General features: G+C 39.8%; 1 protein-coding gene across 1 annotated transcript in view; it reads right to left on the reverse strand.

Moving 5' to 3' along the window:
* Positions 1 to 14,621, reverse strand: part of nell2a (neural EGFL like 2a) — a 306,967-nt gene that overhangs the window by 98,343 nt on the left and 194,003 nt on the right. The window contains exons 15-16 of the mRNA XM_055155733.1: positions 6,195 to 6,317; positions 4,755 to 4,850 (exon numbers count right to left, since the gene is read on the reverse strand). Of these exons, the coding sequence (XP_055011708.1) occupies positions 4,755 to 4,850; positions 6,195 to 6,317 (219 nt within the window). The remainder of the gene's footprint in view (positions 1 to 4,754; positions 4,851 to 6,194; positions 6,318 to 14,621) is intronic.

Genomic DNA, 14,621 nt, shown 5'->3' on the forward strand with positions numbered 1-14,621 from the left:
TTGGTGTTTGTATCTGCCTCCAGTTGACGTAGTGACTCACTGGAGCTTCAGCGGAAAAAATCCCATGGGCCGAGACATGATTTTTCTCATAGAGACAATGTAATCACAAACTGCTCGTGTTCATCTGACAGGCACCTACGACTTTCAAAAATATCGGATTTGTTGGTGATTTTTACCTATTTTTAGATCATAAACTTTTTCTCAGCTCAAAACCCTTCAGTTGTCTTAAAAAAACATTTTATAATCATTCACTCCAGCGCCGCTCTGCTCCGCTCTAACTCCTCTCGCTGTGATTGGTCAAAGTGATCATGTGATACACGAGCCCGCGCTCCGTACGTGCGTTCATGTGCATTCGCGTGTGCCCACTGGAGAAAAGACACTACTGTGCATGTACCTCGCCGGGCTAAAAGCGAATCTGGAATCATGACACATTGAGCTCGGCCCTTTGACTTAAACGGGCGACCATTTTGGAACCTGGGGGCTTGGCTTGACTCTACTTGTGATCGATGCAAGCAAGAACCTGCCTCTTTATTGCACATGTTTTGGACTTGTCCAAAATTGAATAATTTCTAGAAATGTGTATTTGATGCTCTCTCTAAAATATGTGGTAAAGTACTGTCTCCCTTGTGACTACTGGTTTACACGTGACAGAGGGACAGGCTGCGCTGGTGGATTTCTGCACACTGTTGGCTCGTAGGAAGATTTGACTGAACTGGAAGGAACCACAGCCGCCTGCATGTGGACTCTGGGTTACTGACGCTATGTACTACACTCAACTGGAGAAAATCAGATCCTCAATCAAAGGCTCAGTTAAAAAAAATTCTCACATTCTGGAATCAATTTTTGGCTTATTTCCAATGCTTTCCATGGAAGCAAAGGAAAATTGTATAAATGTTTAATTAATCTATTATTATTATTATTATTATTATTATTATTATTATTATTAGTAGTAGTAGTAGTAGTAGTAGTAGTAGTAGTAGCAGTAGTAGTAGTAGTATTATTTATTATTTTTATTTTTTATTCATTCATTCATTATTATTACTATTTATTTTATTTATATCATATATTTCATTTTTTATCAGGTCTATTAGTGTTTTCTTCTTGTACCTGTGGCTCATGTTGTCGTGTTTATAAGTTGAGGCTGGGCTTCTAGAGAGAAAAACTTAAGCATGATGAAGATTTGTTGTGTAAGATTGTTACTGTTACAGAATATTTTTGCAAATAAATAAACCTTGAAAAAAAAAAAAAAGCAGATCCTGCGGAAGAGCCAAAAGTGTCCCTCCCTCCTCTGTGTCCTACAGCATCACAGCAGAGTCCAGGGAAAACCAGTTGAATGCAACAGGAAAGGCCTCAAACTGGTCCTACTATTCATTATTATTATTACTACTAAAAACTGTAACATTACTACAGCATTACTACGGGCTGTGATGGGGAATTCTCAAAGTGCTTTATAATTTCAGTTGAAATTGTGCATCAGGCCCATCACACGACACCTCTCCTCATTACACGGGAGAGTTCACACTTTAGATTTGAGTCAGAGCAGAGCGTTTCACACAAGCACAGTCAAGTAATTACTGTGTTTAACTCCAGGGACTGTGCTTTTACAATCCACTTTAAAGAGAACACAATGGGACCACTTTATGATAATTACACCATACTGAAGCATGAGCGAAGACCAAAATCATAATGAACAATCTCTTAAGTTACTAATTAAGCAGTTAAGTCATTAATAAACTATATGGTCACTACGAAGTAAGTCTTTGATCATGCTTTATTAACGCTTAAAAGTGTAGTTATTTTAATCATGATCAACCAACAGAAATCATTTAAAGAACACATTTCTACTACGAAATGTACTTTTCTTTTACCTTTAACTATGTTTTAAGGTTGGCCCTTCATAAAAAACATACTTTGAGTTATATTTTGTTTCATTTACGCTTGTTTAATTGATACATTAATCCAAAGTCGTCTTCTCTGAGTATTCAAAAATGCTCTGTTCACTTAGGCTGCGTTCAGACTGCAGCCTGAAGTGACCCAAATCTGATTTTTTGTCCCCTTTGTGACCTGTACCTGATCTTTTAATGACAGTCTGAACCACACAGATCTGATTTTTTCAAATGTGACCCAGGACACTTGGATATGTGCTCCTGAAACTGATACATATCTGATCTTTTGACATGCGACTTCAGTGTGAACGGTCAAAACGCATTCATTCGACCTACACATTATCAACAAGCCACAAACGTCACTATTCTGCGCTGAAGTAGGCGAAAACTGTTAATGAACTCTGTGTCACTGAAGTGAAGCACATCACCACTCACCACTCTTGGCTCCGTCTCCACATCCACACGTTCCTTTCAACAGACGTCGCTGCCGCTGTCCCACAAAACACCACGACCAAAAACCTGGTCCTTCTCCTTCTCAATCTCCTCCTTAAAACAAGTAAGTTGTTCATGTTCTGGCTCCGGTACGAGAGGAACTTTAAAATCTCCAGGTGCTCAATGCTGCGTCCATGTTTGGACAACTTCTGTAAACACAGAGCACGCTCGCTGTGGTTGACGTCATCGTGTCTCCAGTGCACATGCGGGACACTTTCGGGCCGTTTAACGTTCACACTGGGGATCGCATACAAGTCGCATTTAATTGGAAATGTGAATGACCTCGCAAAAACATCAGATTTCACACAAAAAATCGGAATTGAGCTTTAAGCCCTGCAGTCTGAATGTAGCCATAGTGTCTGTTTAGTTGCATCATAGGTAAAAGTTCCGTGCATAAACCATCACTGGACTCATTCTGCGCTCAAACTTTCTTCACAAAGAACACATGGCTCTATTAGCATGAGTATGTCTTTTAGGGTTGAACGATCTATCATTTTGGACCGAAAATCGTGATCTCAGACAACATGATTTAGTTTTTTTTGCAGTACTCCTAAAGCCCAATTTAAGGGGCGAAGTTTAGTTCTACGTCGACTCAACACACACTGCCGCTGTCGCCTTGTCACGTCATTTTTGATTTATGGGTCTGCGTCCAAGTCTATGCTACACCACAATGCAAGGAAGTGAGGATTTACACCTGGTGTTTGTGTAAAACTTAACATGAACCATCTCCAACGTGATGGAAACAAAGAACAGACTTACCATCAACAGAACACCCCTCTGTCACAGAAAGAACACTCATATTCGTGTCCGTTAGTCCGACAGAAGCTGAACCGCATTCGGACACAGGTAGTGAGCAGTTTTTTTCAGTGCTTAGTTTATGCAAATGTGCCATGTGGTTTTAAGTTTTGTTGCTGTAAAACGTAAACAAATGTGCACAAAGCTGCATTAAACACATTATTACTCAATGCATATCGAAAGAAAGGGAAGTGGAGTACAGGAAATGTGTGCAGAGCGGTGGTGGTAGAGACGACCAATCACAGCTCTTATTGTTTGTGTAAACTGGACAAATGTTCATGTGCACTGAAACTTGACTTGAAAAAAATCATGAATGAAATGGAAATCACTAGATCTGCCTGAAAAATCGCAATTCAGGTTTTTCTTAAAATCGGGTCACATCCTCCAAAAGCAGACATTATTTTGGCCTGATTCATCAGTCGGTTTCACTTTGTAGAAACCATCTGACCTCATAGCATTAGGATTTGTTCACTCGACGGTAGTACTTTTTTAATTTAACCAATCGCTGCTATTTCGTCGTGAGGTATGTAATGCACCGCTAACGGAACTAACTGGTATATTAAGCTTTTCACAAATCCTGTCGGAAAGAAGGACAATGACGTATTTCCCCTTGATAAAATCCACCAAACATTCTCTTTGTTCCGGCTTTAAATTCTCAATCTTGGGAATTGTTGCCACAGAATGTTTGGCTCTTCTCTGATTGGCTGGTGCCCAAACTCACATTTCCAGGGTTCTTGCAAACCGTCTAGCCCAGAGGTGTCAAACATACGGCCCAGGGGATGGATCCGGCCCTTCAAGACCTTTAAACTGGCCCACAGCTGATTTTCTACAAAAATATTTTAATTATATTTTCTATTAAAATGTTGGTAATTTTCTGTGGTGCTTAGCACAGCAGTGTCTCCAGCGTCTCTGTACGTGGCCCCTCCCACCAGAGCAGCACAAATGAAGACTTGTCTCTTTCCAAACGCTCTTAAAGGACGATCGTTTTGACTGTTGACCGTGACACCCTCATCAGAAAAATGTCCAACATGAGAAAAGTGGACCTGAAGTGCAGGATTTTCCAAGAAGAATTGACTTATTCCTGTTTACATACAAGTTCATGTTAAAACATTGTGTTGAAATTGTATTTTTCTTAAAGTTTCAGGTTGTTCATAATATTATAATATTTTGTAAAACAAAGAGTTCATCAATTAAAAAAAGATTTCTGTAATAGATTTGTGTTTCTCTGCAAAAATATTTGAACTTATTGTTATTTTTGGGGTTTATATGACATGAGTTTTCTGATCCGGCCCTTTGGGATCAAAGTCGGTTGGATACGACCCCCGGAACAAAATAAGTTTGACGCTCCTGGTCTAGTGTAATCTGATTACTGATCGAGTCGCTGGAGGGAAGTGAAATTGAACCTGACTAACATTATTTGACTCCAAAGAATAATATTAACCCAAGGTGACAAAAGCATGTTTCAAAGAGAATGAAACCCTCTAAATACATAACGTGTTCTTCAAGAGACAAAAAGTCTAGTTGTGTAGAGTTTGAAATGCCCCACTCGCTCCCCCAAAACAAACAGACTTTGGTGCTTACCTGTCTCGCACCTGTCCCCGGTGAAGCCCTGCTGACAGGTGCACTTGTTGGGTGAGATGCAGGAGCCTCCGTTCTGGCACAGTCCGTCGCACATGGCTACAGAGACCAGAGCAGAGCCACGTTAGTCCTCAAGATTAACGAGCATTAGCTGAGCAATTAAACCAGCACTGCTAGCATATGTGTTTATTTGCAGACACAATCCAGGCTAATTTGGTGAAGTGATTCATTACAAGCTCTCACAATATTATTTGCCATGATGAATGTGTGTGTGCAGGGTTAATTCAGTAATGTTCGTTATACATGGGTAGTAGACACTTAGTAAATGTCAAACAAACAGTGACGTCGATGTGAATGAGTAAACACGAGGAGGGAGAGTGATGATTTCGTGGAGAGTGTTTGCACAATATTCAAATGTGCTATCAACAGAATTACGTCTTTATGGTAAATGGCTGCGTTTAATGAATTAAGCACCCACTCAAGCACTTTCTCATTTACCGTGGGACATTTTTCAATAAATCATGTTTCCTCTGCATGGATGGATTCTCTTACTGCTCATTTACAGCGGTTCATATGTGGAAGCGCTGTTCATATTTTTCGGTTTAAGTTCTCTAAGTCTTGTCGATTTTATTTTCTCATATTACACTACTTTGACTCTTGTGAACTTTAAAGGTTGTATGGAGGATTTTTTTTGTTTGTTTCAAAGTTGTCAATGATAGCATTATAGAGATGCAGTAGCCTTGTAATTATGATGACCAAAAAAAAGAGAATAAAAATTCATCAACTCTGGACACGGTGGGGCCAGCTAAACATTTGCCAATAGATAACGAGACTGCCTCGTTATCTGTTGATAGGCTGTCAATCAAACTCCCTACGTTTCTTGCGCTGCCATTACGTGGTTTACGTACGCCTGTCACGCAGTCCACAGACGCACAGACGCTGTTTACTCCACCAACGCAACAGTTCTTAGCGGCTTTTTTGACCTATATCTTCCTCGCAGTTCGCACAAAGTTTGTTGCAATGGCAGACAAGAATCCAGGAGCAGTTCGCCGCAAAAGAAAGTCCGTTTTTGAGGTCGCTGAAAGAAGAAGACAAGGGGAAAAGCAGCGAAGCCAAACTAAGGTGATTCTTGAAGATTCATTCCAGCGATGGCGCGACTGAAGCAGACGCAGGGTCTAAAGACTGACGCACTGGTCCACAAATTACTCCTGGACAGGTCACTTCTGCTTATTATGAAAACGTACTTTATTTCCAAGAGCTAGTCAAACGTTTTTCAGGACACGAATGTGATGTCCTATCTCCAGGTTTACAGGATGTGTGTGTTGTGTGTATGTGTGTGTGTTACCTTTGCAGACCGTGCCGTTGCTGGTGTATCCAGGTTTACAGGATGTGTGTGTTGTACATGTGTGTGTGTGTGTGTGTGTGTGTGTGTGTGTGTGTTACCTTTGCAGACCGTGCCGTTGCCGGTGTATCCAGGTTTACAGGAGCAGCTGTGTCCTCCCACCATGTTGAAGCACAGGGCGTTCTCATCACAGTTATGAAGTCCACTCACACACTCGTCGTGCTCTGCAAACAACACACACACACACACAAATATATTAGTCTCCAGGATTAATACTACTACGACTACTAATGCAACTACTTTGACTACTACTACGACTACTGCTACAGCTACTCTGACTACTACTACGACTACTTATGCAGCTACTACTACGACTACTACTACTACTCTGACTACTACTGACTACTACTACTACTACTGCTACTACTACTGCGACTACTGCTACAACTACTGCTACTACTACTGCGACTACTGCTACAACTACTGCTACTACTACTGCGACTACTGCTACAACTACTCCGACTACTACTGCGACTACTGCTACAACTACTGCTACTACTACTGCGACTACTGCGACTACTGCGACTACTGCTACAACTACTCTGACTACTACTGCGACTACTGCTACAACTACTCTGACTACTACTACTGCGACTACTGCTACAACTACTCCGACTACTACTGCGACTACTGCTACAACTACTGCTACTACTACTGCGACTACTGCGACTACTGCTACAACTACTCTGACTACTACTGCGACTACTGCTACTACTACTCTGACTACTACTGCGACTACTCTGACTACTACTGTTCTGACTACTACTGCGACTACTGCTACAACTACTACTGTTACTACTGTTCCACCTAATACCATACTACTACCACTAAAACAAATACTACAACAGCTACTAATACAACTACGAGGGATGCAACAATATTCAATATAATCTCAAAACGTTCGATACTGGTCTCACGAGACGATACACGTATTTGTTCGATATACACATGTTTGTTCGATACACATGTTTGTTCGATACACAGTGTTTGTTCGATACACGTGTCGATATGCATGAGTCCCTCCATCTGCTCTGTGTCGTCATTTATTTTGGTCCAAAAGCAAAACAGTTATCGCTGAGTCCTTCTCCATAAGGACTTACAGCTGAAATATTCTACCAGAGGAGGGTTTTATCTTTAAGTCACTTTTTTATTTTACGTTTATAGACCCAGGAACGACAAAGAGATTCATACTTTAAAATCACTTTTGGCTTCACATCAGCTTTAATCAAACGTGCTTATATACACAATCTATTTCTTAGACTTTCTCATAAGTTTTACTTAGAAAACGGTCTGTTGAGACATTTTTATGTAATATAACAGTTTGAGTGTCCAGAAAGAGGACGGGAGAGCGCCGTGTGTCATTGACTGTAGGGGGCAATGTGGGAGGAGCAACGTACTGTCTCTGCTGGGGGGGACTCAAGAGGAAAAAAAAATCATCAAATCATCATCAAAGAAGGAAAAGTCTGATAGTGCAGCTCCTCTACCACTATATTAAAAGTCGACTGGCTGTATTATAAAATATAAAACAGCCTGAGAAACTCTGTTTTTATTTTCACTGAATCAAAATTCTGAGCTGTAAACCACTGAACCAAATAAACACTTCAAATATAAACTACAACTGTACAGTAGTTGTACTGTAATGTACTGTATGTCATATATGTATGTTTCATTAACATCATAGTGTTAATGAAATATTGAAATGTTACACTCATTAGCAGAAAAAATTACAAAATGTTATCGATATTGTGATCTGTGAATCGAGATATGTGTTGAATCGTGGGAAAACCATATCGTTGCAGCCCTAACTACTACTATTATAAAAATGAAAACTATTACTACAACTACTACGATGATTGTACTTTCTCTACCAATAACATTTCTCCTATTTTGTAAAAGGTTTCAGTCTCACAACTCTATACATTTATGTTTTAAATAACAGTGGCAAAGACAATAACCATGTTTCTTGGATCATTTTTGGATCCAAAAGATGACAAAGCCAAAATATATTTTATTTATACACTACCGGTCAAAAGTTTTAGAACACCACACTTTTTCCAGTTATTTGCTCTTTACAGTTTACTGTTGACCAAAACATATTCTAAACTTTTGACTCAGGAAAGTGTCCACCTTTGTCAGATAGAACAGCTGAACACACTCGTGGCTCGTTCTTTTTACAACAGAAATCAAATATTATTCAGAAAGTTCTTCTCAAGTCTGTTGCAGAAGTTTCCATAAATGTGTGGCACTTGTAGGTTGCTTCACTCTTCTGTCCAGTTCATCCCAAACCAGCTCCATGGGATTTACATCTGGACACTGCTGCTGCTGCTGGACACTCCAGGTTTTCAAGTTTTACCATCTTGTTCTTTTCTCCTGAGGTTGTTTGGACTTGGACAAGCTTGGACTTGTGTTTTGTTCTTTTATCTTTTTTTAACCTCTGACTGTTCATGGTGAGGAGAAAATTTACTTTGTCGACTGGACAAAAGTTAGTTTGGTTGAAGACGTTTGCAGCTCGTCCAAGCTGCTTCTTCAGTTCTGAGCTTAGCTTGGATGAGCTGCGAAAGGTCTTCAACCAAACTAACTTTTGTCCAGTGGACAAACTGAATTTTCTCCTCGCCATGGCTTCTACCTGGACGACTGAGGGATTCTTCACACATCTCTGTTCAGTTTTTACCTTTGTACCATTTCAAGCTCTTCATTGGACTTGCGCGACTTGAATTGCAATAAATAACTGGAAAAATGAGGGTGTTCTAAAACTTTTGACCGACAGTATATATCCTACAAAATAAAACATTTCATGAACACAAAACCTTTTTAATTGTTAACTTTTCTTTACACCAAAGTAGATATCTTACAAAAGCAATTCACTGAAATTTCAAGTCATACAAATAAGTAAATATCTTAAAAATTACAGCTACTTTGAGGAATCCAAACATATATAAAATAAAGGTATGATTTCCCTTAAAACATGTTACTGTTTGTAGACAGTGTTGGGGAGTAACAGATTACATGTACCGGAGTTACGTAATCAGAGTACAAATTATTATTAGTGAGTGGTAATTGGATTACAGTTACTTTGTTGAAATAAATGGATTACACAGAGATATTTTCCTGGTTTTGGTAATTCCACTCATTGCCGGGAACTAAACCAAGTCTGAACTAGATCTAAACCAGGTCTAAACCAGGACTAAACCAGGACTAAAACCAGGTCTAAACTAGATCTAAACCAGGTCTAAACCAGGTCTAAACTAGATCTAAACCAGGTCTAAACCAGGTCTAAACTAGATCTAAACCAAGTCTAAAACAGGTCTAAAACCAGGTCTAAAACCAGGTCTAAACCAGGACTAAACCAGGACTAAACCAGGACTAAACAGGACTAAATCCTGCTGTGTGGACATGTCTCCTCCTCTTCTATCAATAATATTTTTAACACGGTTAAGTAAAGTCTGGGCTTTTTATTTTCTGTTAGCAAACAAAACGTCTTCTGTGACAATTTCCTCGTCTTTGCTTCTCTACAGCAAACCAAGTAATCCAAAGTATTCAGATTACGTTACTCACTTTAAGTAATTTAATGGATTAGGTTACAAACTACATTTTGGGTGTATGTAATCTGTAATCTGTAGGGGAATACATTTTAAAAGTCACCTTCCCAACACTGTTTGTAGATGAGTGAAATAAAGAGAACACATTCTTCTATTTCTACTTCAAATCATTTCAATATTACTATGAAATGACCAGCAAGAAAAAGTGCGTGTTAAGTGTGACACTGTTGTGGTAAACAATAGTGTCCTTTTTCTTTTGTTAGACAATTATGATTAAAGCCGCACATTCCGAGTGAAACAGTTGTGTGGAGATGTTAATGAAACAGCTGAGAGCAGAATGAGCCGCTCCAAAACAATCTGTCACACAAATGATTTCACTTGTAATTTGTTGTTTTTATTTGCACAAATTAAGAAGTGAAACGGCGTCAATGAGAAGCTGACGTTTAACGCTGCTGCAGTGAAAAAAAATAGAAGTGATGTTTATCGGAGCTGATATTATGACATGTGTTTAGATTTCTTCTGCTCTATGGACAAACGTTGAATTTCAGAAGAATGACTAATATCCTAATGTCCAAAATTAAGACGAAACGAGGTCTAAACCAAAGCTATACCAAGACTAAGCTGGAACTAAACCAGGACTAAACCAGGACTAATGTAGGTTTATAACAAGGCAGAACAAGTAGGTGGTACTTTAAATTCTTCGACTTTCTGGACAAGGGTAGACTCTTGAAAGAAAAAACAGGTCTAACCCAGAACTAAACCAGGACTTAACCAAGAGCCTCACATAATAAATATGCATAGAAACTGGGCCTAAACCATTAAATATCCCATATTTCATTCAAAACAAAAAGAATTCTGGACTATAGGCGAGTTTCCGCTGACGTCATTGTTATTAAAAGCCCGCGTTGCATGCTGGGAAATATTTTGGTCGGAGGCAAGAAACAGGATAGTGGTCAAACACAGTGCGTAACCTCACATATTTATCCCCGATAATGGTAAATTCCTGCTGCATTATCAGATGCACAAATAGAAGCACGGAAGAAGGAAAATGTCTTTTTCGTATTCTGAGTGAAAAGAACCACTAACGGTGAATTAAACGGCTTTCAAACATTCGCAGAGCAAACGTAGAAGATCACAATTAATACATAAGGTGCACTGCTGAGTTTTGAGAAAATTTAAGGATTTTAAGTGTGCCTTATAATCTGAAAAATGCGGTAAGTCTAAATGAGATCAGGCCTAACTTAAGTATTGAGTGTAAAGTCTAAACCAGGTCTTAACCATGTCTAAACCAGAACTACAACAGGTCTAAACCAGGTCTAAACCAGGCCTTAACCAGGTCTAAACCAGGTCTTAACTAGGTCTAAAACCAGAACTAACCCAGGTCTTAAGCAGGTCTAAAACACATCTTAACATAGTCTATAACCCAAACTAAAGAAAGTGAAGATACTTTGAATCAACATGATGAAAAAATAGATAAAAAAAATATATATATATATATATATATATATATATATATATATATATATATATTTATCCTTCATTTTTACCTTTTTAAATCTATTTTGGTTTGAGTTTTGTCAGCTGGAGTACTACATATGACCGTATAAACATGTACTATCAGCGGCCCTTATAGAGGAGTTTGACAACCACTGGCATCAAAACAAACAGCCATAGCCCTATCGAGAAATTCCAGAAACTATTCGATAAAAAAAGACAATGAGAAAATAAAGTGTGAATACAAAATATTGTCCTTTCGCTTTGGATGAATCCTTTGTTGTACAGCTGCTCAGGGACACGTTTTACATAGTGATAAAAGCATTAGCAGAGCGTCCTCTTTGAAACCGAGCCGTGAGTTACTGAGAGAGTTAGTTCTACATAATCCAGAGACAAGCTTCACAAACGCACCGTGACCAAGACGAATGAGTGTGGACCGGCCCGGGACTCTAACACCGAGAATATAAAACTATAAAAGCATGAAGGATAAGGGAGAACGTTACTATGAATCAATGAGAGACATAGATTATAAAAACAAGAGCGCGTAACAGGAGCAGAGCGAGGCCTAAAGACTCAACGGTACAGGACAATCACTGAGCTCAGGGTTTTTACGTTGTGTTTTTGTGATTTAGAGCGTCATTCGCGTTTGACGGATGGACATGATGGACGGGACGAGACGAAATATAAGATTGGGTCCACAAAAACGAGACAAGACCAGATTTTAACAGAATTACTAACATGATTCAGTTTCTAATTTTGTTATTTATTTCATTTCATAGTTTTGTTTCCATTCTAGAACTGTTTCTTGGAACTGTAAGAGATGTACTGTATTTATTGGGACTATAATTCACACTTTTTTCATGGTTTGGGTGTTTCCTGCAACTTATACTCCAGTGCGATTTATATTAAAATGTTGAGAGTGAAGAGTGGAGAGGCTCTAGTCTTGTGTGTGAGTATCTGCTGCTCCTGTTCCTCCTGTACCACTGTCACTTCACTCTACTGCACATGTCTCCTGCAGAAAGAGCCTCTGTCCTGTTTGTATCATGTCAGTCGATCGCACCGTTACTTCTGCACCACTGAACAATTTAACAAACTTATAAAGACGACTGAGAAGACTGAACACGAATGCCCCCAAAAACAAAATCAGATTTGGCAGATTACAAACTGCAAGTCGTGAAATCTGCAGCTGAAATGATAATCGAGCAGCAGAAAGAAAGTTTGGAGTGAGAGAGAAACTTGTGACACCGGGAGGATGCACCATGAAACTTTCCTGAAGTCACTGGATGGATGGACAAAGCCTGGACTTCAGTGACACTGAAACCATCCTGTCAGGATTCAGAAAGACCCCAATAATTCTAACTGGAACTGATGCTGAGTTTATTGATTTTATTTATTTATTTAATGAGACAGGGACAGTGCACAATTTACAACAGGGGTGCTCACACTTTTTCAGCATGCGAGCTACTTACAAAATGACCAAGTCAAAATGATCTACCTAATACAAAGCCAAAGCAAACTGCACTGAAACACTCTGTGCCCCTTTTTTGGACCCTCACCCACAGTTTGAGAACCTCTTCTTGAAGAGAACTTCCTCTGGCACTTTACACAAAACTGTGAAAAAAGTGAAGGAGGATTTTTAAACCTGTTTTTTAAAGTTCCAAACTGGAGTTACATTCTTTTCTGGTTTTGCAGTGATATTTACCAGCCTCTGCACATTTACCAAACCAAACGCACATCGTGACAAACACAGATGCATTTGTCACTTTTGTTAGACAAACTTCAGCCAAATGTGGCAGTAGGTCTGTTCTGTAGATCCGCTCTATGCTGTAGACCTGCTTTGTGCCAACACTGGAACACAAATTTAGACTGGTTTTTGCTTCACGTTTGGTCTTGCTCTTCTAATCAGCTGCACTGTGGGGAGGGGCTTGTGTTGGCTGTACGCAGGAAGGAGCGAGAGCGTGAAAAGGCGAGGGGCGGCGTGCTGACGTGAGGCAGATGGACAGGTAGGATGTTTAGGAAGTTGAACCTGCCCTGTGATGCACGCTGGTACACGAGGGCACACGCTGTTGCAGACGAGCCGTGCATAGGGAGCGTGTGTGTTTGTGATGAGCCGTAGAGTCTCCGCGGGTTTCAAATGAGCGCACAGGCTGCACTGAGACGCCCCACACGCTCCTGCACCCGCTACAAGTTTATTACCAACAGCAGCGGCCGGAATGAAATATGATCACACTTGTTGAGTGTCAGACCTTGAGTGAGAGACAAGACCGAGTCCAAACGCGATCGAGTCCGAGATGAGTACTAAGACACGGCGATCTACCTACACGACTTTGGCGATCGACTGGTAGATCGGGATCGACGTATTGAGCACCACTGATTTACATGAACCTTAACAGGAGAGATGTTTTTATCAGGTTGTAGCACCAGTTCTTCCTGGAGACCTGTGTAGAATGTTTTGAGTCTGACGACAGCTACACAGAAGAGGAAGCGGTGTCCGTTTACCTCCAGAGGTCGAGGCCAAGTTGTTCAGAAGTGACACCGAGGATGAAGAATTGAATGGATTTAGTGATTTGGAGTGAGATGGAGAGTGTGGTAAACTTGTTCTGTTGTTTATGCTATAGTTTATCTGAAGAACTGTTCATATGTGACGTTAACAGCCGGGCTTATAATCTGGTGCGACATATATATGGTGTTTTTCTTCTTCATTACACATTTTTTGGCTGGTCTGACTTATACTCTGGAGTGACTTATAGTTCAAAAAATTTAAAAACCCAGCAACGTGTAAGTAACCCTTTTTTGTCCAATCTAAACATAAACAAAAATCTCAAAAGTAAATTTTTCTTGCTTGCACGATCTGTCTTATGAGATCTTGTGGCACGAGATCTTGTACCATCTTGTACCACCAGCGCATACATTTTTTCGTCAAACCTGCTTGTAACTGTGTAAAAAGTTCTCCCAGCACCTCTTAAAGTTAGAATCATTCAGGCAAAAAAGACTAAACAAAACAAAGACTTCAGGGATATAAAACACAAACGACCAGAGTTGGCTTAGCTACTGTGTCATGCATTTAGATAACATTTCCCAGGCTGTAAAATATATATAGGTCCCCAAACCCTTTAGCTCCGCATCTTACATCAACTGACAATAGTAATTCGAGGTCCATTAAAGGCGCTGTATGATTTATACTGTCTTAAAAATGTGAAAAACAGAAGTAGTTTGTTTTTGGTTTGCAGTGGTCCAAACATATTCATCATGTTGCTAATGCGTCACTAGAATCCTAATGAGATCGTTGTTCATTTGTCAGGGGCCGTGCTCAAACGCATTACTCTTACAACACACGATCTGGACCAGATTTAGCTACAACTACTTTCCTTTCCGTCTGCAGTTACTCACCGTGATCAGTTTATAAGCACTTTCCTCAACAGTCAGAGGCCAGAG

The sequence above is a fragment of the Boleophthalmus pectinirostris genome, unplaced genomic scaffold, assembly GCF_026225935.1.
Source record: "Boleophthalmus pectinirostris isolate CB_2022bp ecotype Guang Dong unplaced genomic scaffold, ASM2622593v1 HiC_scaffold_2, whole genome shotgun sequence".
NCBI lineage: Eukaryota > Metazoa > Chordata > Actinopteri > Gobiiformes > Gobiidae > Boleophthalmus > Boleophthalmus pectinirostris.